This window comes from Cadophora gregata (genome assembly GCF_030347475.1).
Source record: "Cadophora gregata isolate MNR1 chromosome Unknown scaffold_1, whole genome shotgun sequence".
In the NCBI taxonomy this organism is placed as follows: Eukaryota; Fungi; Ascomycota; class Leotiomycetes; order Helotiales; family Ploettnerulaceae; genus Cadophora; species Cadophora gregata.
The window spans coordinates 2,571,051-2,597,212 of record NW_026695924.1 but is presented as its reverse complement, the minus strand read 5'-3'; the positions used below and the strand labels follow the sequence as shown (position 1 = coordinate 2,597,212).

The 26,162-nt window shown below is 48.9% G+C and overlaps 10 protein-coding genes across 12 annotated transcripts; 5 read left to right on the top strand and 5 right to left on the bottom strand.

The window, feature by feature from the left end:
• Nucleotides 1–383: 383 nt before the first annotated feature.
• On the top strand, nucleotides 384–1,336 carry ONS95_000862 (uncharacterized protein; the record flags this gene model as incomplete). The annotated part of the gene is made up of 5 exons (XM_058494039.1): nucleotides 384–531; nucleotides 581–629; nucleotides 678–836; nucleotides 900–1,155; nucleotides 1,289–1,336. 5 exons carry the CDS (start codon nucleotides 384–386, stop codon nucleotides 1,334–1,336), a joined length of 660 nt encoding a protein of 219 aa, XP_058364241.1.
• Nucleotides 1,337–1,705: 369 nt separating this feature from the next.
• FOX2 (bifunctional hydroxyacyl-CoA dehydrogenase/enoyl-CoA hydratase fox2) lies at nucleotides 1,706–5,343 on the bottom strand. 2 transcript variants are annotated; one of them, XM_058494037.1, is made up of 7 exons: nucleotides 4,914–5,343; nucleotides 4,767–4,861; nucleotides 4,282–4,708; nucleotides 3,842–4,229; nucleotides 3,384–3,792; nucleotides 2,628–3,337; nucleotides 1,706–2,569 (listed from the first exon to the last, which is right to left on the bottom strand). In XM_058494037.1, the coding sequence occupies exons 1-6, from the start codon at nucleotides 4,972–4,974 to the stop codon at nucleotides 2,900–2,902; spliced, it is 1,818 nt and encodes a 605-aa protein (XP_058364239.1). In that variant the 5' UTR covers nucleotides 4,975–5,343; the 3' UTR covers nucleotides 1,706–2,569; nucleotides 2,628–2,899. The 2 variants fall into 2 exon arrangements, with proteins under 2 accessions (XP_058364239.1, XP_058364240.1); XM_058494038.1 differs by having other exon boundaries at nucleotides 1,706–2,785; nucleotides 2,906–3,337.
• Nucleotides 5,344–5,811: 468 nt separating this feature from the next.
• On the top strand, nucleotides 5,812–6,726 carry ONS95_000860 (uncharacterized protein; the record flags this gene model as incomplete). The annotated part of the gene is made up of 1 exon (XM_058494036.1): nucleotides 5,812–6,726. The coding sequence occupies one exon, from the start codon at nucleotides 5,812–5,814 to the stop codon at nucleotides 6,724–6,726; it is 915 nt and encodes a 304-aa protein (XP_058364238.1).
• A 340-nt stretch (nucleotides 6,727–7,066) lies between these two features.
• On the bottom strand, nucleotides 7,067–8,449 carry ONS95_000859 (uncharacterized protein; the record flags this gene model as incomplete). The annotated part of the gene is made up of 1 exon (XM_058494035.1): nucleotides 7,067–8,449. One exon carries the CDS (start codon nucleotides 8,447–8,449, stop codon nucleotides 7,067–7,069), a length of 1,383 nt encoding a protein of 460 aa, XP_058364237.1.
• Nucleotides 8,450–8,985: 536 nt separating this feature from the next.
• On the bottom strand, nucleotides 8,986–9,912 carry ONS95_000858 (uncharacterized protein; the record flags this gene model as incomplete). Its single annotated transcript, XM_058494034.1, has 2 exons — nucleotides 8,986–9,653; nucleotides 9,705–9,912. The coding sequence occupies 2 exons, from the start codon at nucleotides 9,910–9,912 to the stop codon at nucleotides 8,986–8,988; spliced, it is 876 nt and encodes a 291-aa protein (XP_058364236.1).
• FAA4_1 (long-chain fatty acid-CoA ligase) lies at nucleotides 9,708–13,698 on the top strand. Its single transcript, XM_058494033.1, has 3 exons — nucleotides 9,708–11,614; nucleotides 11,661–12,796; nucleotides 12,849–13,698. The coding sequence occupies exons 1-3, from the start codon at nucleotides 10,753–10,755 to the stop codon at nucleotides 12,939–12,941; spliced, it is 2,091 nt and encodes a 696-aa protein (XP_058364235.1). The 5' UTR covers nucleotides 9,708–10,752; the 3' UTR covers nucleotides 12,942–13,698.
• Nucleotides 13,265–15,151, bottom strand: ONS95_000856 (uncharacterized protein; the record flags this gene model as incomplete). The annotated part of the gene is made up of 6 exons (XM_058494032.1): nucleotides 13,265–13,699; nucleotides 13,772–14,097; nucleotides 14,170–14,469; nucleotides 14,736–14,788; nucleotides 14,838–15,048; nucleotides 15,094–15,151. 6 exons carry the CDS (start codon nucleotides 15,149–15,151, stop codon nucleotides 13,265–13,267), a joined length of 1,383 nt encoding a protein of 460 aa, XP_058364234.1.
• A 160-nt stretch (nucleotides 15,152–15,311) lies between these two features.
• Nucleotides 15,312–17,730, top strand: ONS95_000855 (uncharacterized protein). 2 transcript variants are annotated; one of them, XM_058494030.1, is made up of 3 exons: nucleotides 15,312–15,786; nucleotides 16,076–16,252; nucleotides 16,305–17,730. In XM_058494030.1, the coding sequence occupies exons 2-3, from the start codon at nucleotides 16,165–16,167 to the stop codon at nucleotides 17,603–17,605; spliced, it is 1,389 nt and encodes a 462-aa protein (XP_058364232.1). In that variant the 5' UTR covers nucleotides 15,312–15,786; nucleotides 16,076–16,164; the 3' UTR covers nucleotides 17,606–17,730. The 2 variants fall into 2 exon arrangements, with proteins under 2 accessions (XP_058364232.1, XP_058364233.1); XM_058494031.1 differs by having other exon boundaries at nucleotides 15,312–15,981; nucleotides 16,076–17,730.
• Nucleotides 17,731–20,027: 2,297 nt separating this feature from the next.
• On the top strand, nucleotides 20,028–20,252 carry ONS95_000854 (uncharacterized protein; the record flags this gene model as incomplete). Its single annotated transcript, XM_058494029.1, has 1 exon — nucleotides 20,028–20,252. The coding sequence occupies one exon, from the start codon at nucleotides 20,028–20,030 to the stop codon at nucleotides 20,250–20,252; it is 225 nt and encodes a 74-aa protein (XP_058364231.1).
• Nucleotides 20,253–22,700: 2,448 nt separating this feature from the next.
• ONS95_000853 (uncharacterized protein) lies at nucleotides 22,701–25,516 on the bottom strand (the record flags this gene model as incomplete). Its single annotated transcript, XM_058494028.1, has 5 exons — nucleotides 22,701–24,069; nucleotides 24,115–24,311; nucleotides 24,357–24,783; nucleotides 24,829–24,943; nucleotides 25,072–25,516. 5 exons carry the CDS (start codon nucleotides 25,514–25,516, stop codon nucleotides 22,701–22,703), a joined length of 2,553 nt encoding a protein of 850 aa, XP_058364230.1.
• Nucleotides 25,517–26,162: the final 646 nt, after the last annotated feature.

Sequence of the window (26,162 nt, the reverse complement as noted above, 5' to 3'; positions counted from 1 at the left end):
ACCCTTGCCAATTCCTCATACACTACAGTACCCACCGGATAAACCCCTAGCTGCCCTCTCGCTTCGGCATCCAACTACAGTACCGAGCACTCAATCAATATCCACGATCAATCAAAACACGCATATATTACCATCTGCCAAATACGGCCCCACAAGATTGATCACAAGAGAGACCTACTCTACGCACCGGATAAGGTTATACCAAATCTTTTCCTTGGATGAGAGCTTAGCCATACCATTCATCCAGCTTTTTCTGGATATAGACATGACTGGACACACTTCCCTGCGTTCCATAAATACCTTTCTCTTTCTCTTCGTCTATCATAGGAACAGTTTTTCAACCTCTAAGGTTCTTTTCTCTTCTTCTCTTCTGAAACTAAGACATGAGGTTGCTTCCTCCTCTATTCGCGATTGCAATTCTTCTGTGTACAACCATTTCCATCCCAGTTGTCCATAATGATGTTGAGAAGAGAACAGAAGTCGGTGAGGGGTGCTCATATTGCAAACCAGGGCCATGGGTAACTTCTGCTGGTAAGTTTCACTCAGTCGTCTGAATATACTCAAAGCTAAAATATCATAGCATGTAACTCCTACGAATACTTCGCTGTGGCAAGCAGTATGAGAAATCCGTATGCTCCTACCACCCCGTAGCCTTCCTATCATACTCAATGTTGCAGACCCGATGACATCAAGTTCGACGCAACATCATTCTGCTCCGAATTCCTCCGCCCTTTAATAACCGACCTTTCCATCGTAGAAGTGACAAGTGCAACCACGACATCGACATCCGTGGTTATAAGCCTTGTCTACGCATCACCTGAAACGACCAAACCATCGTAAGCGCTTCCTATCATGACCTAGCTAAGATGGATTCCCGCCCTAACCATCTCACTTCACAGAACCCCCACCAAAACCAGCCCTCCCTCATCCACCGCAACACAAACTTCCTCTCGACCCATCACAACCACCTCTCTCACCTCCATTGTATCTCCCGCAAACTATCTTAAGAAACGCAATTTCACCGTTCCAGAGTATCTCGAGCCATGGTATTTCTACGGCCGTCTCGACCCCGGCTGCTCATGTATTATAACGAGTGCTGATCCATCGATACTGATCTCTGCAACAGAGACAAGTACAATTTATCAATACACTGTGGTGAGTGTTTTCGCCTCTCTCCTAGGGCGTTTGTTTCGGTATCGGACTGATTTCCCTTGACACTTAAGATGGGGAGTGTCGCATTTGAGGGGTTGGTAAAGGGGTGTATGAAGCTGACGGGTACGTGATGTAGTCTACGACTGTAACAGAAGTCTATACCATTTATCCTGGTATGGATTAGGATTTCGGAAAAGAATCTGTGAGCAAACGCAATATGTGGCATAGAGCCCCATGTCAAATCACCTTTCAAACAATATTCTCTCATTCCAATATCTGAACCGAGACATCGAGAGTTGCGGTTCTATATCATGGAAGGGTGGTTTATCAGCAAAGAAACTGCTCTCCATGAAGAAGGCCAGTACCTGGACTGTAGGAAAGAGAGTGGAGTTATGAAATGAGTCCTAGTATATCGTCGAGTTCTGAGTTCGCTCTAAATTTTGCACAACGAGAAAAAGGCACCAGCCTAACTAAGCGAGTCTGTTTTTTGTCAGACTTTCGTAGTCATATCAAGCAGCGAAACCGAGATTCCAGATGGGATTGCAGCAAAAGTTGGGTTCTGTTTGGAAGTCATCCATTCTATTTTACCCGTTGGACAATCCTATTCTAGAGTACAATTCCCTCTTCGGTCGTCACTCCATCACTGGCCCCTCTTTACATTCTCTCTTTTTACAATTTCGTCTTCCCATCACCCACCAGCTCAGCCGCTGCCCCACTAATAGCCAACTTTCCTGTTTCCTTGACCTTACTCTGGAACACGACCTTCCCACCCTCCTTCCACATCTCTGTCACAATCGTCTGCCCGGGTAAAACCGTCCCCGCGAATCTCACCTTAATATTCTTAAATGCACCATACTTCTCATACACAGCCTTCGCCGAAATACCAAAGAAGCAGAGCCCGTGAAGAATGGGAACGCTGAAGCCTCCCATCTTCGCGAACGCAGGGTCGACGTGCAGAGGATTGTAGTCACCGCTTAAACGATACAGAACAGCCTGTTCCTCAGTAGTCTTCTCCTCAGCCGTGAAGTCTGGTGCGCGAGAAGGAGGCTTGTTGGCTGCTGTTGAGGCGCCCCTGTCTTGAGGTTTCTTGACGCCACCGAAGCCGCCAGAGCCACGGATGAATACAGTGCTTTCGTTGTAGAAGAGTGGCTTGCCGGTTTCTTTGTTGATGGTTGTTACGCCAGATTTTACAATAGCGGCGTTGCCCTTATCGACTACTTCGAGAAGGCGTGGTTTGGAGACGAGAGTTGCGGATGTGGGGATGGGATATGAGAGGATCTCAAGGTATTGCTCGCCGTGGAGAAGCATCATGGGGCTGAAGTTGGGGACGATGTCCGCGATTTGGTATGGTGTTTCGGCGCTGAAGAAGGGGATGACGCCGAATGTTGGGAGGGCTTGGAAGTTCTCATCTCCTTCACTATAATCAAAGCATCGTCAGCCAAGGTCAGCAGCAAACAAATTGGGGGACGCCTTACAAAACGTAGGACAAGTCAGTCTTCTTTGCTCCAATACCTAAGTTGTAGAGCATGACATCTCTTTCTTCGTACTTGAATTCAGTACCCGAGCCCTCTGCCTTCTTAGCTTTCTCAATATTGGCAAGGATCTCCTCGTTCACTTCTGCGCCTTCACTCTTCTAATACCAAAATAAACGTCAACATCATTTCATTATACATAAAGTACCATTACAGATATAGGAGCAGCGCCAATTTTTCGTTCCGGGATAGAAAAGGATGGTAGAGAATCTTGCTCATACCTTACTCGCGCCTCCCTTCTTATTTTGCATGTTCGCCATGATGCTCTTCAGCCCGTCTTGGCTGGACTCTGGATTGTCTGCTCGCCCATCTTCGAAGTCGGTGATGCGTTTCCACTGCTTGAGCACAGCCTCCGGTGTCAACTTCTGGTCAACTGGGAAACCATGTCCACCAGTTCGCTGCCAGCGGGTTTGTCCGACCCATCCGCTACCGACTTCGTAGAGAGCACCGGTTCCTGGTTTGGGAACCTTGTCAGAGCAAAGTGCTACAACGAGTGGCGCTATATAGTCTGGCTTGAAGGCTTGAACCATCTCCTCTGGAAGGATGGTTCTGGTCATGGCAGTGCCAGCATTTGGTGCAATGGTGTTGACCAAGATATTGTACTTCGCTCCCTCACGAGCAAGGGCGCGCGAGAAGCCGAGAATACCGCATTTCTGGTTCCGTTAGCACTACAAAGACACATCAGAAAACGAAACTTACGGCTGCAGCATAGTTGGCTTGTCCAAAGTTGCCGTAGATACCACTTGTGGAAGTGGTGTTTACGATACGGCCGTACTTCTGCTTAAGCATGTATGGCCAAGCAGCCTTGGTAACCTTATATGTACCTCTGAGATGAACTGAAATGACTTGATCCCACATCTTATCATCCATGTTCGTAAAGGCTTTGTCGCGAAGAATACCAGCATTGTTGATAATGATATCAATGCGGCCGAATGCATCAATTGCTGCCTTTACAACGGTCTCGCCATCTTCAGCTGAGGCCTTTACACCAACTGCCTTGCCACCGAGCTTTTGAATCTCCTGGACAACATCGTCTGGGTTCATCAAATCGTTGACAACGACAGAGGCGCCATATTTGGCGAATGCCAAAGCGTAGCAGCGGCCAATACTAGCAAAAGTTAGTAGGAACACCTCAAGGCATCATTACTTTTACGTACCCAGCACCACCACCGGTGACCAAGGCAACCTTGCCCTTGAAGTCAAGAGTCTCGCCCTTGTCATTGGGTTTCATTTTCATGGACTTCTCGAGCAGACCCATGAAGTCCGCAACACCAGTAGGGTATTCAGCACCTTTGCTGAAGTCACCGACCTGATCCCATTTCTTCAAAATAGCACCAGGCGTATAGGAATCATCAGCCTTCAAAAGAAGACCGCTGGAACGCTCCCATCGAAGCTTGGCAACATGGCCACCGCCAACCTCGAAAATGGCACCGTTCTCATCAGAATCCTTGTGCACCAAGACAGCCACGAGAGGAACAACCCAGTCTGGCTTGAGGTTTTCGAGAACATCGGGTGGCATAACGGTTTGTGTCATTCGGCTCGCAGCTGCGTTTCCAGAATTAGCATGTGAAAATCCACCCTTCTGCGGGAAACTCACCAATTGGGGCAATAACATTGGCGTGAATGTTATATTTCGCACCCTCCTTTGCAAGAGTCTCTGTGAAGCCCACCATAGCCAATTTAGCAGCTGAGTAGTTGGTCTGTCCGAAGCTTCCAAAGAGACCAGCCGCAGATGCCGTGTTGATCACTCTGCCGTACTTCTGTTTACGGAAATATGGCCACGCTGCGCGGGCGCACTTGTATGAACCCTTCACATGGACAGCGATAATCAAATCCCAGTCCTTGTCTGTGATATTCTTGAAGCTGATATCACGGAGGATACCAGCATTGTTGAGGAGGATGTCGATTCGGCCGTAGTTCTGGATGGCGGTCTCGATAATCTTCTCGCCATTTTCTACACTGTCGTAGTTGGCCACTGCTTTGCCGCCTGCGGCCTTGATCTCATCGACGACGACATCTGCTGCCTGTGTTGATATCTGTCAGTGTTGTGCTGGTTAGCTTGCATGTGTGCGGGGGCCGTACCTTTGTCGAGTTGCCCTCGCCCTTGAACGATCCTCCGAGATCGTTTACAACGACTGAAGCGCCTCTTGAGCCGAAGAATAAAGCATAAGCCTTTCCTGGACACGAAGTATCAGTAGAAAATCCTCTCTATAGCTCTCAGCGACTTACCAAGTCCTCCTCCAGCGCCAGTAACCACCACAACCTGGCCATCATACCGTAATTCCGACATGTTCAATCAATTGTGTTTCACTGCTCTATGTCCAAAGCAATCGGTCTGTCTCTCGTAGCGGATCTCAAGGAATGTTTACTGAAGATAATTAGGAGGAGAGGAGAGAGGAAGTAGAGATTCGGGATGATGTAGTGTTGAGGAAGTGAAAGACTTTAAAGTGGTGGACAGGCCTGTTGACAGTACCATCACTCGGCTCTTGCATGCCTCGGCAAGTTGGCACCGACGACATGACGACCCTCCAAAGCCGGGGCAAAAGAATCGGCGGGCGGGCATTTGACACTCAGCGACGGGACCCCACAGTTCTAAGCCCCACACGAGTTGGCTGCTCTCCAGGAGTCCAGGGCGGATGGGCTCCAGCTGGGCTGGGCTAGCTTTTGGGTGCGGGAAATTCACATGCAAAGCAGGGGTAAAGGAATAACAGACCCCGTGCCTCTGTACAGCTTCAAACGGGACATTTGGCAAGTCAGCTGTTGAGACTTGAGTAATCAGACGAAACCAGGAGACAATCCCCCTTTTTTTCTCATGTGAAAGTGCTGAGGAAGCCAAAAAAATGGAGCCGAGTCATTTGATGGAGTCTTGTAAATAAAGCCTCGCCAAACCCACCCGCAAAGGTGATCGGTTTCTCGCGGGGGAAGAGCTGAGCTTCATCCCACTTCCAACGACGAACGGAAAGTCCTGGACCAAGACCAAGACCAAGACTCCACCAAGTCAAGGCTGGCAAGCCTCAACAATCACGACAATGTGAACCTGTTTTTATACAGTGCATTGCACAATCCAAACTACATACAATCCGAAACTCGAATGCCCAAGTACTATCAGCACCAGAACCACTACAAAATGTCAACCTCCAAACCCACGATAATCGACGACAAATCGCACCATTGCATCCCCTTCATCCTCTCCCTCCTCGAAGCACAAGATGCAAAGACACAGACCGATTCTACTTCCACCACGAAACCTTTCATAATCGGCCTCAACGGCGTCCAAGGCGCCGGCAAAACGACCCTGGTAACCACCCTCTCCTCAACCCTCAACGCTCGCGGCCTCCGCACCCTCGTCTGCAGCATCGACGACCTCTACCTGACACACGCCGACCAAATCTCCCTTGCACAAGCCCACCCTTCAAACCCGCTCGTCCAACACCGCGGTGAGCCGGGCACACATGATATGGTTCTGGCGCGAGAGTTATTCTCTGCATTGATGGAAGGAAGGGAAGTTCGTGTCCCGGAATACGATAAGAGTTTATTCTCTGGACAAGGCGACCGTGTGGATCCCAAGGAGTGGAAAGTTGTCAATGCACCTGGAGAGGAGAAGATCCAAGTTGTGATTTTCGAGGGGTGGTGTGTTGGATTCCGAGCGTTGAGTGATGATGAAGTGCGGGCGAAGCAGAAGGGGGAGAGTAGGACGTTAGGGGAGCATAGGATTGAGGATTTACTGTTTGTGAACGAAAGGTTGAGGGGCTATGAGGTTGTGAATGAGTGCTTTGATGCGTTCGTTCATGTGGATGCCGAGGAAACAGAGTATGTGTATAAGTGGAGACAGGAGCAGGAAGAGGCGCTGAGGAGGGAGAAGGGGAGTGGCATGAGTGAGGAGCAGGTGGTGAGGTTTGTGGATGGGTACTATCCGGCCTACGAGCTGTACACGGATACGTTGAGGGAGGGGTTTTTTGAGGGAAGACATGGGTCGGATGGTAGGCAGTTGAGGCTGGTTGTAGGGAGGGATAGGAAGGTTAGAGAGGTTGTGAAGATATAAGCGAGGCTAGTTGAAGCAGGATCCTCTGAAGGCCTTTAATCTGAAAAGGCTCGTTGAAATTGCTATAATGCTAAAGCAAATGGGTATTGTATAACTCCTGAACTATGCACTCATTCCCATTTCATACCGTAGCCATGAATCCATGCAAATGCTAATATCTTAACGATTCCATGCGCGTAACTTTTCTTTATCATCCGTGCCAATCAAACCCCAAAACACGATGTAAAGCGAGCCCCAATGCAATGTTCCCATATTTCAGCCATTCATATCAGTACCTTCTCTGTTCCAGGGCCAGCATGCTATCAGCAAAGGATGCAAACACAGCGTAGAGTCCTGTAATTTATCCCCTACTCCTCTTCTTCTTGGTTCCTAGGAGGGACTGTCCAGCAACCTCCATTCCTTCAAGCTGCGTGTCGAGCTTAGTGGCATGGTCTCGTACAGCCTTCTCTCTTTCCTTGATCTCATTCTCAAACTGCGATGCAGTCTCACGCTTTATTCGCTTCTTTTCTTTGAGCTTTTTCATCAGTTCCGCAAACTTTCCAATGAAGATATCTCCAGCTAGCTCCCACTCCTCTGTCGACAAACTTTCGTAGAATGGAAGCTGTCCATGCTCTGGATCTTGCTTCAGGTAGTGCTGGATCTTCGTCTCCATTGTGACTTTGCGGCCCTGAAGCTCAGTTGGCAGCTTGTATGCCTTTGCCTTGGGTACCATGTCCCAATCCTCTCCATCAAGATCGGAGTACTTCATGAGCTGGAGCTCCGGATCCGAATAGTCTGGAATAAGGCGATCGTCAATCCCAGTGTTCTCAGGTGCTTGATGCGTCTCGGGATCTTGGAGGTGCTGGGAACTCGGAACTTGTGGAAGTGTCCGAGACTTCCGTTGACGAATTGGACTTTGGACTGGAGTGGTCTGTTCGGTACCATCGCTGTTGAATTGGACGTCGCCCAGGCGAACAGTGGCGTCTGCCTGCCCACCTTGAGACTCCATGTCATCTTCTTCACTACCATCAATAGAAATTTCTCGTCCGTGGCCACGAGTATTATGAGCACGAGGTACAGCACCGCCGGAGCGAGATCGCTTCTTGGAGCCTTGTTCATGGTACGAGTCAGAATCTCCGCGGCCATTTCGAAGTTGGAGATCCTGATGCTGTTTGTTCGTTTCGAAGCGTCCAGCGATAGCCAAAGGTTGTTGTCTTTGCGTTTGGGGAGCGGTTTTAGTAGTTCTCAATGGTGATCGGCTTTGCTTATACTGGATGGTATGAACCTCTTTGGCACCGGGAAGCTCCACATGAGGACGGCGGCCGTGAATGTAGTCATTGCCATCATCTGCGGAGTACCCAACATCATTGTATTCATCGTACGGTTCGGGTTCGAAACCAATGTCACTCTTGGTGCGGTCAAAATCCGATCCCACGGTAGTTTCCTCCAATGTGTCTTTCTGAAATCGAGCCGCCTTGTATTCATCCAAGCCTTGGCCGTATTCTCCTTGCTGGTATTGGTTGTGGGAGTATAAATTGGCATCGTTGACCTGATTCGAAGCGTGGACTGGAGTAGGTTCACCATTTGTGACCGCTGTGTTGCCTGCCTTTTTTGCAAACTTCAAATTTTGAGCAGATAAACGATCCACTCGAACACTATCCCCGTTAACACCATGAGGCAGTGGTGGTGTCGGTACACGGCCATTCTGGCCGTTCTGGGCGCGGGTTTGGACGAAGCGATTCATTATTAGCCGGCTCAAAATAGAGATCCTAGACTCAAGCAATGGCTTGGAGGTTCTGTAATCGTGTGTGGATTGAACAAAACTTCGTGGGGAGGATAGGGGACTTGATGGCAGCTGTTCAGCGTTGAGTGGCAACCTCGCAGCAGCTGTGACCCAAGTGATCCACCAGTCGATGCACTGTTGATAGCCTGGAGGTTGACAGTCCAACCAACCAGAATCAAGTGCCTCTCGGAGTAGGATGTTGATTGATGTTGGAGTTGAAAGGCAACGACGCGCTGCCATGATCTACCAGATCGCGCCACTGGCTACGCCACGTGACGACGCGAGTTCCTTATCTGGTCATTTTACGAGGTTATGAGGTACGTCCCTAGCAGGTAGCTACGGTACCTTGGTAGGTAAAGGTTCACCAGCTGAAGTACCTGTGACTTTGACTATGATGATGGCACCCGAGATTACTTTCACGTTATGAGTACTTATTGGAGTGGATCAACTTCCCACTCCAGTAAATATTGGCCAGCTCTACCAGCTATCTCTGTGATCTAACGCAAGATGCCAATGTGTACGACGAACCCCGAATCTGACTTCAGACCATCAATGAGCTCTTCATCTGGGACTCGCCAGACTCGAAACAATATGTGGAACTCTTTAAGCCAGCCTTCAAACACTTCCGATGAACGAAGCTGCTGTGCTACAATGCAGACAGATGGACTTTTCTCCAGATCGTCCGCCACTCGTAGCTTGCAAGCATCGACACAAGTCTGTACCAAGGGTCTGATCAGGGTATCGTTGTAGATACAATCACAAGCTATCACAGCATCAAAGCTCTTGTTTGAGTCACTACCTGTAAGCGAAGCTGTCACCTCGTCCGTTTCCCAGTCCAATGGCCGAGCAGTGATGTTGCTGGTGGCCTGCAATGGGTTTGTTGGTACGGAACCTCTCTTGGGCTTCGATAAGCTCTTCCGTCCTTTGTTGACAGTAGACGTCTCTTGTCGATTTTGTGTCAGATTTTGGTTCAGGAGTTTCATGACATAGTCCTGATCTGTCAAAACGTAGGACTTGATAAGTGGCCCTAGAGACAGCCCAATGATCCCCGATATGCCACAGCCGAGCTCTAGTACCGTGGACTCGCAGTCAAGAATGCCAAGTCTGAAGAGGATGTTGGTGGAGGTTATCCATCTCGCGAGAAGAGGGGTAATTTTCCAAATGACTACAGAAATCTGTCAGTTTGATGCACCCCGGAAATGAGTTTCCCACAAACCTGCACCAGTTGTACCACCACCTCTATTTGAAGACAATATCGTCGGTGATTGGTTGATCGACAGGTCTCGGTCACCAATTGTTAGCTCCAGTAATGTGGCCTTAGAGTCGACAAATCCAAGATTCTGTGACGGAATGGATTGTGAGAAGAGAAGGAAAGACTCTGTTTCAGGGTCGTCTATTTCTTCGCCAAGAGCGTCCATAAACATTGAGCTAATCATCAAGAGATTTGGGACGCGTGAGCCAGGCCTCAGAATCCTCAACCGATACTCCTGGCCATTCACGGACTGAGATTTGAGCCTTTGTCTTGTACAAACACTGTGCAGTTCTCCAAGGAGCAAGGCTGAGCTCGGTTGACCATTTGCCCAGGGCTTGGCTACACTCAGTCAGAAATGGTTGATATGGCGAGACAAAGGATATTGCCGTGGCGGTCCAGAACTGGACACGTCGGCGTCCTTGGTAGGCGAAGGCTGAGACTACGACTCCGACTCCGACCGCGCTTCCCCAGCTCTTTTTAGGTTACCAGAGAAGGACAGGGCAGAGGTAATTTGCGATGTTGCATGTTCCGCCCAGAGCTTTGAAGTATATGGAATAGATGGTTGTCTTTAACGAGGACTAAGTACGGTATTTATCTCCAGGCCCCATCTCCACCCCTCAAGGTGGCCCTGATAGGTAGCTACGCCATGCCATGGGCAGCGGAGGCAGAAAAGGGCAGCATCCCCGACATCGTGCAGAAGAAAGACCGGGGAGAGATCAATGCTGAGTGAATCTTGGCTAGTTAGCTTAGCCCAGTCTGGGAAGTGGCCGGCCTGCCGCTGTGTTGACAAGGCCATGACGACTGGTCCTGGTCCTGGTCCTGTTCCCCAAGCTCCCCCAACTCAACTCTTTCTCAAAATCCATCCGCTTTCCCCCCCCACAACGCTTCCTCGAAGTTACTCTTCACTGTGTGTGCGAACGTGCATCGAGTCGCATTGCTCTTCTTGTGCCTTGTTTACAACCATAACACCCCAACCACCGAACTCGAGCTTCCCAACAACTTTCCATCCAAAATGTCTCTCAAGAACATGCACCCGCAGCCTAAAATCTACCACAAGCCGCCCTTCAGCGTCGAGGTTCCTGGATATGAGGCAGTTGAGGGTGAGACGATTCCCCGCAGACATCCTCTGTCAGAGAAGAAGCTCCTGGACCGCCCAGCCGAAGGCATCGCAACCCTCTTCGATATCGTGAAGCTCAGCTCGGAGAAGTATGGCAATGCCAAGGCCTTGGGCACTCGGAAGCTCATCAAGACGCATCAAGAGACCAAGAAGATCAAGAAGATAGTAGATGGGCAAGAAACAGAGGTTGATAAAAAATGGACATACTTCGAGCTTAGTGGATACGAGTACCTGAGCTTCCACGACTATGAGAAGTTGACTCTCCAGATTGGTGCAGGTTACAGAAAGCTCGGACTGACGAAGGACGATCGGGTACATATCTTCGCAGCAACCAGTGCTCACTGGTTGGCGACTGCACATGGCGCTTTATCGCAATCAATGCCCATTGTCACTGCTTACGACACCTTGGGAGAGGAAGGTTTGAAGCACTCCCTGGTCGCAACGCAAGCCAAAGCTATCTTCCTTGATCCCCATCTCCTACCAACCCTCATCAAACCACTCCATGAAGCTACCGAAATCAAATATGTCATCTGGAACAGCCAAAATGAGGTCAAGCAAGAAAACATCGACGCTCTTAAGAAGGCACACGATCGTTTAACAATATTGAGTTTCGAGGAGCTGCGAAAGCTTGGAGAGAGCAACCCAGCCGAGCCTGTACCGCCCTCTGCTGATGACCTCTGCTGCATTATGTACACCTCCGGATCTACGGGTCCACCAAAGGGTGTGCCTCTCAAACACAAGGCTGTCGTTGGCGCAAGTACGTATAATCCCGATTCCTGTGAGAAAAGTGCTAACTGAAGCAGTCGCCGGTGTCAGTGTTATTGTCCAGCCATACCTTGGTCCCGGAGATGGCCTATTGACCTACCTACCACTTGCTCATATCCTCGAATTCGTCTTCGAAAATGCATGTTTATACTGGGGTGGAACTATGGGTTACGGAAATCCAAAGACGCTATCAGATACATCCGTCAAGAACTGCAAGGGCGATATTCGCGAGTTCAAGCCTACAGTTCTAGTTGGTGTCCCAGCTGTTTGGGAGTCCGTTAAAAAGGGAATTGTCGCAAAGGTCAACTCTGGAAGCCCGATCCTGAAGAACCTTTTCTGGGGGGCACTCTGGGCCAAACAAAATCTTCTCCACTACGGACTGCCAGGAGTTGGTGTTCTTGATAATGTGGTGTTCAAAAAGGTCAAGGATGCGACTGGTGGACGATTGAGAATTTGCATGAACGGAGGTGGCCCAATTGCCAAGGACACGCAAAGATTCATTTCGATGGCTATCACTCCTATGATCAGTGGGTACGGACTGACTGAAACCACCGCTATGGGTGCCTTGATGGACCCTATGGAGTGGACTGACGAGACCCTTGGCGACATTCCTGGATCCGTTGAAATTAAGCTGGTTGACTTCCCTGATGCGGGCTATTATGCGAAGAACAAGCCAAACCCGCAAGGAGAGATCTGGATTAGAGGTGTTACCGTCATGGAGGGCTACTACAATGACGTGGAACAGACCAAGGAAGCTCTCAGCCCAGATGGATGGTTCAAGACAGGTGATATCGGAGAGTGGGACAAGAATGGCCACTTGAAAATCATCGACCGAAAGAAGAACCTGGTCAAGACTCTCAATGGCGAGTACATTGCTCTCGAGAAGCTGGAGTCTGTCTACAGAGCCGCAACCGTGGTGGCCAACATCTGCGTTTATGCTGATCAACAACGCACTAAGCCAGTAGCGATCATCGTTCCTGCTGAGCCGGCTTTGAAGAAGCTTGCAGAGAGAATCGGTGTTCAGGGTAATGGTATCGAGGATTTGGTTCATAACAAAAAGATCCAAGATGCAGTTCTGAAAGAGCTGCAGCAAGCAGGCCGAGCCGGTGGTCTGAGCGGCATTGAAATCATTGAGGGATCAGTATTGGCGGACGAGGAGTGGACACCTCAAAATGTAATAACTCCCTAAGCCTTGCTTCAGACTACAATGCTAACAAACATGATAGAACATGGTCACCTCGGCCCAGAAGCTCAACCGAAAGTTGATCTTGCAAACATACAAGAAGGAAGTCGATGCTGCTTACTCCCGGAATAATTAGGTAATGGTCTGTTCTTTGCTACGGCAGGATTCTGTATGGTTGGGAATCGGTTGGGAATGGGTGAAGTGGAATAGTGAAAAACAGTGCTTCGGTTTGAGCGTCTTTTTGATTGGTTTGGGGTCGGTGCTGCTTGTATGATATCTGTCGTGCCAGAAATCCAAGTTTCGTTGAGCTAGTACCCGATGTTGACATATGTACCTGGCCGTAATAAAGTTACTTGATTCGCTTGGAAATTATTTATTATCGTTACGAGTGCCGGTTGTGTAGGCATAGCTCAACTGCCATGGTCGTTGCCATTCCTCATGTACTCATCATCAATCGTATCATAAAGCAAGCTCATCCTCACTATCATCAATAACATCCTTCTCAATCATCCTTCCCCTACCCTCCGCGTCCTCACCAATATCATCGCCATCCTCGCCATCCCCCATCCCCATCCCCAGTTCCAGCAACTCCTCGTCTCCTTCATTTTCCTCTATCGGCGGCGCCAACGCATCCTCGCTCCCCTGCCACTGCGGTGGTGGCGGCGGGAGCTCCTCTTCATCTTCTTCCGCCCAGCCGTAATCCTCGTCATCTTCGGCATCGCTGTCGGGGATCTCGAGGTCTGTAGCTGAGAGCTTGCGTTTCTGGGGGAGGGTATTTTGAATTGGTGCTGTATGAGGGGTATTTGTGTTTGTGGTGAAGGACTGTTGATGTTTCTGGGGCAAGGATTGGGTGGGGAGGACGATGAGGGGTAGGGAGAGAGAGTGGAGGCCAGTCTGAATGCAGGTCTGTATCAGTGATCCATAGAACTTTCATAGAGTTACAGGAAGCGATGGAGATAAACTTACATCACGAATTGCGAATCCAACCAGTTTCGTCCCACCAACAGCCACTCCCTCAGCCTTTAGAACCCTTACCAACCTCACGCCATCAACCATACCTCCCTCCTCATCCTCCCAGCCCCAATCCCGCATCAGCTCAACTCGACACCCGAGACCCTGTTCCCAGGCTGTGGCATTGACAGCTGGGACTAGCACGGCGCCTGCTCCTGGTCGCATCTTGGTGACGCACTGTGAAGTCACGACAATGGCGATGTTGCGGGTGGTGGCTAGCTTGGAAAGTGAAGAGATTAAGTGTTGGAGAATAGGGAATTTACGTGCCGAGGGATTGGGTGCTGTGGGTAACTACTTAGTATTGAATGAAACAAGATGAAAGAGATGCGTGTGCTGTAGGGCTCGGCTCTTACCACCTGGTTTCCTAGATGTGCCAGTGGAGTCTACAGACCGAGGAAAGGCGTTGGCAATTAATGTTGAGAAGGAGTCGATTACTATCAGGCTTGTGTTCGGAGGCGGATGTAAGGTTGTAGGTTGTGTTAGGAACGCAAGCAAATGTGCAAGACTTGGTGTGGAGAAGTGGGTGAAGTTCGAGAGTAGGGATGTGAGTGTTGCTGGGTTGGAGTGTGGTGAAGTTGCAGGGGCTGGCTGATGTGAATCATGTGAGGTTAGAATTTGACTGAATCGGGATCCGGAGATTAGATGTGAGGCATCTAGTCTGAAATTAGACAGCTGACATTGTTGGGTTAATGAGAGGGCAGAAGTCTGGGAGGGATAGAAAGGCGGATAAGATGAAGGCCGCGATCATGCCTAATATTGAAGCAGAGCTGTAGTCCCATTGGGTAAAAGTCTCAGTGTAGAAGAGAATGTATCGTGGTGGGAGCGAAGTAAACAGAGCCCAAGCAACAACAGGATAGCCGAGCCAATGTCTGCTCGGAAAAGGATGAAGATGATGTGATATAGGACTGGGGATACTCACCAATCCAGACAACTCCTTCACCAGCATGCAATACACTAGCAGCCAGTTGCATCCTAGACCTTGGTCAGAATTAACTCTTTCCAGTATTTAGTAACCACTCACCCAAGCGCTGTCTTCCCAACACCAGGTGGGCCATAAATCTCAGTCACTTTCCCTCTGGATATACCACCTGGGAGAGCTTCCAAATCCGAGAAAACTAGTTCTCTGTTCTGCAACATACAGTCTAAAAGCTCCAATCCTGTGGAGATACATCGCGTCGGTGATGTCTTCAAGTCTTGCAATGCCTGTGCTGCTGAGACTGTGGGCATGCGATCTGGGATGGTCAGCAGTGCTCATATTTCTGTTTATGCACGCTTACGAGCTATAGGAGACGAGAAGTTTGATTGTCCAGGGCCATGGATAGAGTCGTAGTCCATGATTGCCTTGATATGTTTGTTCAAGTTCTAGGATGGTCTCCTCTTCGTACTAAATTGGACGCGTAGGGACCAGGTACAGGGGGAGAGCGAGATCACATGACCGTTTCCGAAAACCAAAAGCCTCATTTCGTTTACGTTCGATTCAAAACTTCAACGTCAAACTGTGGACACGAGCTGTCGTGGCTGCAAGTACACCAGACCTCTCCGGAATCATGCCGTGTCGCGTTGCCTCGTCATGCTTCTCCTATTCTGGATCCGTCACACTGCAACAAACATTCTGCAACAAACATTCCACGGTCTAGGCATCGTATGGAGCAGATGACTACTCTTCACAAGGACCGTGAGTATCACTAAGGTGATAATGCAGCTATCGAAGTCAGCGGCTTTGGGAGGGTGTGAAGAGTACTGATGACTGTAGCACGAAGTTCATATGGAATACGAGCAATCATGGAGACCCACTGGATCATTATCGCATCTGCATTTTTCTTGGTCTCGGAGTTCCGGATCCACCAAAACAGCATTGGCATTGTCTCCTTTCAAATCAAATATCAAAAGCCACGGTCGGTCAAATATACCGTATTTATCGGGGCAATTGTTACAATTCTTTCGTGTCGAACCTTCCAAAGGTTCGCCAGGTAAGCAATGTTCTCTATAATTCCGCCACAGCTCTTCTGGTCAGAAAAGTCTCAGCGGACAAGCGGCGCCAACCTCTCGTTTTCAATACGACACAACTTGATACGAGCTTCGCGCAGACCCAAATTCTGCATCCTTGGTGTTGATCGAAAGAGAGGCGGCTGATTGGCAAAGCCTGAGGGCCTTTTGTGGGTTTGGTATGCTCTAAAATAGACCCCTGTCTGGGAGATCGCTCTTTGATGCGGGTCCTGCAGTCTTTCAGACGAACTTGCTGATTCACGAGCTTGGTAGAATACCTCCCTACATTCCTTCCCTTTTCTTTTCACCATAACCTGGCAGTTCTTCCTCTCATCAGCATGCAACGATAGCACAAATTCAACATGAGGGTACTTCTTGCAGCATCTGCTGTGCTTTTATCAGTACTTACCCCGCCGTCTGCAGGTATCTTCTTGAATGTCACTGATGATGGTATGCCCCGCCACTGCGCACTGCTACGAATCCTTTCACTGACATGATCCAGCGTCAATTCGTGAAGCAGCCAGTACCATCGCCTATGGGATGGTGAAATACTACGACGGCAACGTTACGAACAATCCATGGACGATAGCAGTTCTGCCAAAGCCATACTATTGGTGGCAAGCGGGTGCTATGTGGGGATTACTCCTCGATTACTTCCATTACACGGGCGACGATTCCTATAATAATATTACGACCCAGGCTCTGCTGTCACAAGTTGGTCCGGAATTTGATTACATGAATCCTATATACAATCTGAGCGAGGGGAACGACGATCAAGCTTTCTGGGGTTTCGCAACAATGTCTGCTGCGGAGAAAGACTATCCCCAACCAACGATCGGCAATTACTCCTGGGTAGAGCTCACGGAAAATCTATGGAATACACAAGTGCGACGCTGGAATATGGAGTCCTGCGGGGGCGGCTTGAAGTGGCAGATTTTCGACTTTAACAAAGGGTATGACTACAAGAACTCGATATCAAACGGCGCATTTTTCCAGCTTTCTGCTCGACTTGCAAGGTTCACTGGAAATCAGACATATGTCGACTGGGCACACAAGGTTTACGACTGGACTAGGGATATTGGTCTCATCACTGACGACTATCGGGTGTTTGACGGTACCGACGACCTGAAGAATTGTTCAGACACAAACAAAATAATCTGGACCTACAACACGGCTGTTTTCATGTACGGAAGCGCTGTGCTGTATAACTATACAAATGGATCATCTCTCTGGGCGGAGCGTACGCAGGGATATCTGAATGCTTCAGCGGGATTTTTCAGTCCTTACGCCAATTCGACGAATATCATGTACGAGCCAGCTTGCGAGACAGTCAACACATGCAACACCGATCAGTTCTCTTTTAAAGGCTACCTTTCGCGATTTATGTGGGCGACCGCACTTGTTGCTCCCTTTACAGCCGAAGCCATAACGACATACTTGACAGCATCATCCCTAGCCGCGGCCAACAGCTGCACTGGCGGGACTGATGGGGTCACCTGTGGAGCAAGATGGTACGTACCTGGTTGGGATGGGAAGCTTGGTGTTGGGCAGCAAATGAGTGCTCTGGAGACAATTCAAGGTCTCCTAAGCAGCAAGAGTGTCCCCCCCATGCATGGTAACAGTGTCCACTTGAAGACATTACCCTCAGAGACGCCAGCCGCAGCTCCTTTACCAACAAAGACGGAGACTGCAAGTCCGACGACTTCCAAGAAGAGCGATGCAGTCAGCTTTAGACTATTGGAGAGGCGTGTGTGGGTCATGGCCGCTATTTCCCTTGGTGTTGGTTTATTGGGAGTCTTTTAGATGGTTGCTAGATGGATGACTACACTCGACGATCGCATTAGAGAGGCGTTTTGGGCACTGCCGGATACACAATACCACTTGAAGCGTTTATATAGTAGATTAGACATAGAATGATGATCGTCCCAGCGCACCCTTCGGGGCATTCAGCACTAAAAGTCAAAAACTCGAGTGATAGCTGATCACCTCCTTGGGCATTCTAATAGATATGTGTACGTCTCAAACGATCAGTGTTGAAACAAGCACGGGAGAAAGTCATCAACAAGGTTTGACGGCTTGAAGCTTCGCCTTTTTGTTATTCTCACAGCCAATGCAATCGCTGGGATGTTGAACCCTGTAGCTGCATGGCTGCGGCGCATTTGTTACCATAGCCATGCAAGATCCACAATCCATTGAAAACGGCGAAGCCCCCATATTCCTTCCACAGAGCAAAACTTGACTTTTTGCATCAAGTGGATTCTATCTTTTTGAAGCTGGAGATTCTGTCCTTGGCTATCCTAAGTTTACGTCGAATTCCATCGCCGGGCCCACGGTACCTTTGCCTGCCTGGCCTGGGTTGATCCATCGGGCAACAGTCAATAAACTTCAGACTTCCGCAAGTTCTCATACAGATAATTTATAGCCGAAATACGACCGTCTTCTATTGAGTCGTTGATCTCTTCAACTCTTTCAATATGACATCTGATGGGTCACGTTCTCAACCAAACAACCACCCAAATCATGGAGCATTGCAACCGGCTATTCGCCAAGACACCTTTCGAAGATCAGATGGCTTCCATCAAGCCAGTGAAATACAGTAATTGACAGAGACCGAAAGATTTCTTCATCTTAGAACACCCCGAGACGATGGTACCCAAGAACCTCTTTTGCAATCCTCTGTTCAACCCCAACTCACCCCAGCCCCATGCGACGAAAGCCTCTTCCTTTTCGAAACAGTGAAGTGCAATACTCAAGATTGCCGAACAAGGAGTCCTTGGTACAAGTCTCGTCAGTATCATTAGGGTCCAAAATCCTCGAGTTCAGACCAATCATCCTGGATACCCCTCATTCCGTAAGTTCAAATTGGCGATGGTATCGACCACCCCTACTCACGTCATTATGCAGTTACGATATCCATGTCAGCTCTGTGGACGAGACAATTGTTCCAATCTGAAATTCCTGTCGAGGTATCGCAGCTGTTCCAGGTTCGGGATATCCCTTGTGTATACTCTGGAGGCGCATATTACAAGACGGCCAAGTACAAACAGCCTATCTTGGGGAACAACACTTTACTCCCAAGAGAATTGCTGAACATCGTGATCATTTCAGGGATGTACAGCGCTGCTCTAACAATTGACCATGAATGCCTCGCGACCGACGTAGAGTAGTGATGGCTGGGGCTTTGTTCCAGTTTCACTTTCAAGCTCACTAGGAAACACCAAAAACCGCACAAGTTCAGGCAGTAATGATTCTGGAGGTAGACTTGCTCTTGCCACTGTCAACATACCAGCTGTTTACGCTCGGCTACAGTGCTCACCTCTGGCTCCGGACATCGAGGATAGGTGCCGGCTTACAGAACTCGACCTGACCGGAAAAGGCATCTGAAATCAAACGCTCAAACCTCGGCCGTTGGAATCAGGTTATGTGCTAGGGCGTAGTGGCAATTACCGGTCTGCATTCAACTTCAACCCGAACATGACTGATTTGGACGATCCCTCTAGCAATTGTAGCTTCATCAGCGATATGTTGAAATGAGCGTCCCTTTTCAATGCACTTTCCTAGACTTGTTGCAGCTGTCATTACTGTGGCTCGGCACACCTCTGGCAGTACAGTTTGAGGCAATTAATGCTGACTTGCGTCTAGAATATACAACCGTATTGTCTGATATATTCGTGACTTGCTGTGCCCAAGAGTCTGAACACTTTCCGGAAAATGCGTCTATCGGATGTTGAAGCCCCGTGAACGTGATAGTATAGGATGAGGGATCGCAAATAATGCACCAAATAGACAAATTCACTGTTAAATGGATATATGGCTCAGCACCTGTCGACTATCTTAGTATATCCGGTCTCAGTCCTCAATTTGTCTTGCCAGAAGCTCCACGCCTAGCCATGCTGAACTGTGCTCCTATTGTGAAACGGCCAATGCGAGTGTAATTGTGGATCTGGCGACCAATCAAGAAATATGCCCTACTGGACAAACCACGCTCACATCCCGAAGCATTCTCGGATAAATTCGTCGCGCTTGTGGGTGAAGATCGAACGGCCCTCTTCAACGTTACCGCAAGTTTTGGCACCCTGTTTACAGGCGCTCTTCTCGGTGCCGCTCAGATACATTATATTGGAGGCTGTGTGCAAACAGGAAGGAACGACTGCCAGGAAGATGCCACTGATCGGACATTCAGCTATCGAGCTCTTGGCATGAATCTTAATACATGTCCTACTCCATGCTTCAGCTCGCAGGAAATAGCCAAGAAGCGTCGCTCAATCGTACGAAATTCCAAGAGTTGGCTGAGTTCACTTCCACGGCATTCTTCCAGCACTTCGCCAGCAACAATGTTCTGCTCGACGGTTCCGGTGGCTGGGTCTACCAGAGGCCTGACGAGACTCTGCCCGCCAACCTTGCTCCTCCAGATGCCCAGTTTGATGCTATGGAACTCGGTCCAGTATAAGCTGCTGTATCAGCGAGCCCGAGTATCACTGCGGCCGTTTCCCAACCGGCAGAGGTATTGGGAAGGTCTGCGGTAGCTGTATGGCTCTGCATCGTATTCCTCGCCTGGCTGATCATTACCACAATTGCGATCCTCATCTTGAAGAAGTGATACTTCTCGCCACTTCTTCGTGGTATTGATACGATTTCAGATATGGCGATGATGGTAGCTGGGAGCGATAGGTTCTTGGGGCTTGCTAGACAAAAAGGCGCGTCGGGGCTGGGTGCCGGTAAGACCTTCAGAACAAGACTTGGGTGGTTTGAAACCGCAGGGGGAGAAATTAGATGGGGTATAGAGCTTGCGAATGATGATTCCGTGCAGTTTTTGAGTGACGCGGAAGTAAAACTGTTATATGCGACCCACTACTTTGACGAAGAATCAATGAGTGAGATGGTGGGAAGTGACGAAAGATCACCGTCGCCAGAGCAGCGTCAAGAATTCATCTGAAATGTGAAATGACAGTGAGCAAGAATAAAAGAATGCGAATAATGGAAGAGAAGGAAAGATACCCCTGCGCTAGAAATATGCGGCTCGTGATGAGAATTTTGCATCACAGGCATGTTAAATCAGCAAAATAGGAGTCAAGTTGCAGGTACCCCATTGATGGAGTGAAAATTCTGTATTCTAAGCTATATTACACGATTCTGGCATGTGAAGTCGTAAGGTGGTCCTGATCAGGCTTCTTGGATTACATACAGCAAGTTGAACTCGCTCCTGCCCAAAATTCTCCCTCTTCTTCAACAGCACTGGCACGCCAGTTTCTGCGATGAAAAGGTGGGCGCTGCGCTTGAGGCAGTGTAATACAAGGCAGCACCCGATGACAAAATTGATCTAATTATTTAAGTCCTTAATCCTCCTCAGCGTTTTTTTAGTTTTAGTTTTTTATTTTCGTTAGGTACTAACCACTGGAAGGCTGCCCTCCCAGCAGCTTTTAGCATCTCACACGTACCGCTTGCGAGAGCGAAGTTACAAAGATTGAAGACAGGTAGGTCCTACTTCTGTGATTGTGCCCCTAGGCAGGTGTAGTGTGAGAATGCAACTTAAAAAGACGTTGCAATTCAGCACGATATGGACCTCCCACATGTATGTCTGTGAGGAGGTAAGTAGGTATGATGTTGCTACAAGGCGGAAGTGTGATACCATGTAGCAGCTGAAGCGATCTTTAGAAGAAAGCTGCTTGATACAAAAGATTGTTAAACATGCTTCACCTCGATGAGTGTAAAGATGTGCAGGATGGAAGGAGAGAAAGAGGATGTCAGGGGATGCGAGTGCGTTTTTGTACTTGAAATTTGGTTAGTGTGTGACCCATTTCTGCTAGTCGGATTGATTTTGTGATGAGTAGGTACCTTAACCTTGGAAGGTATAGGTTAGGTATAGGTAAGGTACTGGGTGGGTGGGGAATCGAGTGCTGTGATGTAATGGAATGGAAAGAACCTGACGGAAGCAAAGATCGTGGGAACACTAGCGCAGGGAGCAATATTGGAGCGCTTACAGCTGTTGCTACAGAAGATGTATGAAAGAAATATTTTTTCCATGGATGCAGCCAGATTTCAATCAGATTTAACTTGTTAAGATATCGCTGTCATGCCAAAGTCCAACCATGCACAGGAGTGGCATGTGGAGCTAGCTCCGACGTACGAAGAACCACAACTGGAGGACTCTGCTTGCTGCAGCGCATGCTCTCCTATTCAAGTTCTCGAGCATGAAAATCGAGCTTTCCTTGCAAAATAAATCTTGCTTATGTCCAGAGCTCATGGAGTAGCCGTTTGTTTACATGCCCCACATAGAACTTCAATCCCGCACCCTTCTCCTCATGCTTAGCGAGACGAAGTTGCCCCACATATTGTGACAAGGTACATCTGGTGTCCAAATTTACTGCACGTCTTCATTGACTGTGTTAAGATCCAACCAAAGCGATTAGGCATTATCTTAACAAGTATTAATGTGGGAGATATGGGGAAGTAAAGTCATGAACTCGTAATTCTCGTTATCGTACGTGGAACAGAGGAGAGAATCGGACAGCTGACTCCATCAGAAAACAACAACCGGACCTGCCACGTTAAGCAACCCGCAGTTTGTCACCCCACATAATTCAAGATCCTCGGCTACAGGTGTGTCGCTATTGCACTTGGACCTAAATGTTCTCCGATATTCAAACATCATTGACCACAAAAGAAATTGATGGATGCTCACGCAGTGAGCTGTCCCTTTCCTTGTCCCTCCCTTGGGGGGTCCAGAGATCCAACAACGTCTTCACGACGTCGTCACCCTTCTTCAAGTTCAATTTTACCTGAATGACATCCTCCTCAATTTCACTACCGCTAGCTTCGGTATCACTATCGCGGTTCACAGCCCTCTCCTTCTTGTTCATTCTTCGCTTCATCTTCCGGGCCCGGTCTTTCCTCAACATCAGTCTGAATCCTCGCTCGCTGCCAGAATTGGGAGAACATAGTCGCTATCAGAGCCGCTACTATCACTGATATATGGGCTCCGATGATTTTTAATCTTCTTCCGTTGTGGGCTTGGGGGTCTCATGACGAGGACTGGAGGAGGTGGCTGGGGTCTTGGAAGTGGAGGAAGAGGCTCCATGAGAGAGTTATAGACATCCAACGGCTTGCAAGATAATTTTGGCATTCGCTTAGCAATGAGATGAATTGTTGTCGCTGTAGCGGAGTTGGCTTGAGACATGAGCAGGATTTCGCCAGCATCATTGTACAAGCTGATCTCAGCCCAGCACCATTCAAAGCGCGCCGAGTCTCGCTCCAAAGCTTGAAGCTCGTCCATGAGGCGAGTTAATTGCCTGTTCTGATCGTCGTTCATCCGGAGTTTCTTTTCGATGATGTTGCCGCCTTTTTGTTGAAAAGCTTTGATGCGCTGGTGCAGGACGTCGTGCTCAGCGCTCTCTGGAGTGATAGCTACTCGTGCCCATGTGCGTGGTGAGCTTGGATTTAAAGGATCCGCTGGACGAAGAATGAACTCGGAGTAATTTATCAATGCCATCGTGGCAGCATGATCGGTCAGCGGTCTCTTATCACTGGTACTTCTTGGGCCGAAACCCGGAGGACCTGGTGGTCCCCTTCTGCATTGGGGACCTGGCATGCTGGGAGGCATTGCTAGTGGTGGTGGTATTGGCATTGACAGATCAGATATTTTAGATACCAAGTGGTGATTTGGCGGATTAGGAGGTGGTCGTATCATTGGAGCGCCAGGTGGGCTACCAAAGCCGGGTGGAGGAGGTGGTGGTGCCGGCGGATAGCCTCGAGGACTGAACGTTATTGGCGGCAAAGGTTTGCCATCTATTAACTGTTCACGCATAATCGCTAAGATCACACGGTCATAAGCGCCTTGTGATGCTGGGCGGAACGTAGAGACATCCCTTAGCAACCACATCCAAGCATTTGGCTTATTCTCTTGAAGAACCTTGAGGGCAATAATGTCACGCTCGTACATTTTACCCATGAAAAATGGATGCACGAGACGCTCCACGGTCTGATGGTCCACCTGATTCAGCGTCGTAAACGTTTTGTACCAGGTGTTGTCGTTTAGTTGTGTCAGGATGGTGCACATGTGAGTGGATTCCAGACTATGAAATGTTGAGTGGGGAACGAGCCTCATTTCGTGGCCTCTGATGATGAACGCCCTCAAGTGGGAGTCAGAATCGCCCAGCGACTTTTGAATCTCCGTAGCTAGTGATTGCCTACTTCGAAAGATGCTTTTGATCTTGAAAACGAGACCATTCGAGTTTGTTTTGAATAGCCGGGGGTCAAGAGTAGTAGGCCTAGTGGTATTAAAAATCAAAATCGAGGTTTTGAAAGACACTTACGTAGTACCATCTTTCACTTCTGGGCTCACCGCTTTCTCGGGGTGTAAATCAGTAGCCTTGGAAGCATACACAGTCTGAGTCGGCATGGTCATGGATTTCGCACTGCCATGTACAACTCGCACAGCCGAAGACCCCGAGCAGGGGCTACCTCCTGAGTGTCCCGTCTCGTGGTCTTCAGAGTAGGCCGGAGGTTTGACCTGTCGATATTAACTTATGAGCCGCGTTAACAGGGGGATACTAACAGTGTCGGAACTTGGACTATGCATGGATATTGGAGATGGTCTAGGTGCTGCCGGCTTTGGATTTCCTAGAACAACCCAGCCAGGAGGTGGCGGTGGCGGTGGCGGTGGAGCAGCTATGTTTCGAGCAATGGGACGTTGAAGGGGTGGAGGAGCTGGTGGTCCACGGCGTCCTGGGATGGTCCGGGATGAAGGAGACTTCAGTGAGGATTTCTTGTAATTCTTTGGCTTATAATCGAATTCGTTGCTGTCGGTGTCACTATCACAATCACTAAAAGTAGATGTGCTGTGGCTGTCACTGGAGGAGTCTCTACTAGAGCAGTTGCTTCTCTTTGTGTGGTCTGGTGACCTGATACCGATGAGACTTGCTGTGCGTGTAACACGCACATGAAAGTCGACTATACTTTTGACGTTGACTTGGCTGGAAGAGCTATATGCTGTAGGTCAGGATCCCAAACAAATAGGTACTTCTTACTCTATCCACGATAGTTGGCCCAGTGAGACCACTTGATGAACAAGAAGGAGATATAGTTGAATTTCGTGGAGTCTTTCTATGACATCTTCTAGAGGATCTCCTGCCAAGCGCCAATCTGAGTTCTCGATGGACCATTTTAGCAATTAGCACTGGTCGAGCTTGAGATTATGAAGTAACATAGCCCTGGCCATCGTACGGGTGAAAATAGGACTGCTACATTGAAACAAAACTTTAGGGAATCACTACTGACCTCTGTGAAGGCAGCCTTGTTCAGCTGTAAAGCATCATTGTCTGGTTTGGGACCATCTCCATTGGCAATCAATTTCTTCTCCAACTTGCGCTTTACTTTAAGCTCCTTAGAATCCAGACACGCATCAGCCATGATTGAGGGAATCTTGACAAAAGTAGTAGCGCATTCTGTGGCAATGAGCTGAACGTATTCGAGACCTTGGCGACTCAAACACTGCTTTTCGTGACTTGGGGAAGCAGCGACTTCGGTCGAAAGATGACTTGACACTTGCTGGAGAGTCGAGACGGTTGCACTCAGAATATTGATAGCACCTTCGAATCCCCTCGGGATTTTTCTTGCGCTAATGGCATGATTGGTAAGTACGCTGGCAATTGCTCCTCCGTAGCCAGCGATTTTGGTCGTCAACGCGAGCACATCATCCATAGCAAGTACGTCCATTGCTCTGAGCTTGGATCAGTGAGACCAGAATTGTGTATTCTACGCAGAAAGGTCTGCAGGTATATATGCTCTTGTGATTTCGAGCAAGGGAAAAAGAGATGGCAGGAAAATAAGGCAAACAGCAGTGATACTGTAAGAGTGTTTTGCTCTACCCCGCTCCGAAAGAGTGAGGCTGGCACACGGTTGGGATATTTCAAAGCTTCGCATCGGAGCCCCAATGGTATCTGTTGAGGCCAGCAACATACGATACCTCATAGCTGTTGTAACTTAGCTTTGACCAATCATCAGATTTCAGAAACTGCAATTGGCCAACACAGCTCGTTATACAATGCCTGCGAGAGACGCAATGAGGGCGAATGGGTTAGGCGAGACAAGCCTGCTGCAGTCCGCACTGGTCGGCATGCAAGCAATTCTCGATGGAAACCCCCGAGCCGCATACGCGGTTTCTTGTGTACATTTATCAAAAAGGTAAATGAATGACTGCATGTACAACCTCAACGCCAAGAAGTGGCTTGCTGCAATGCAGAAGAGGTGTCCAGCAATGATTGGATTGAGGCCAGAGGATGAGGATAAGCCAGTGTAAGTCGGCCGATGCTTTCGGCTTCAAGGTAGCAATAGCCAACCAGGAAGATAACATACCGAGGAG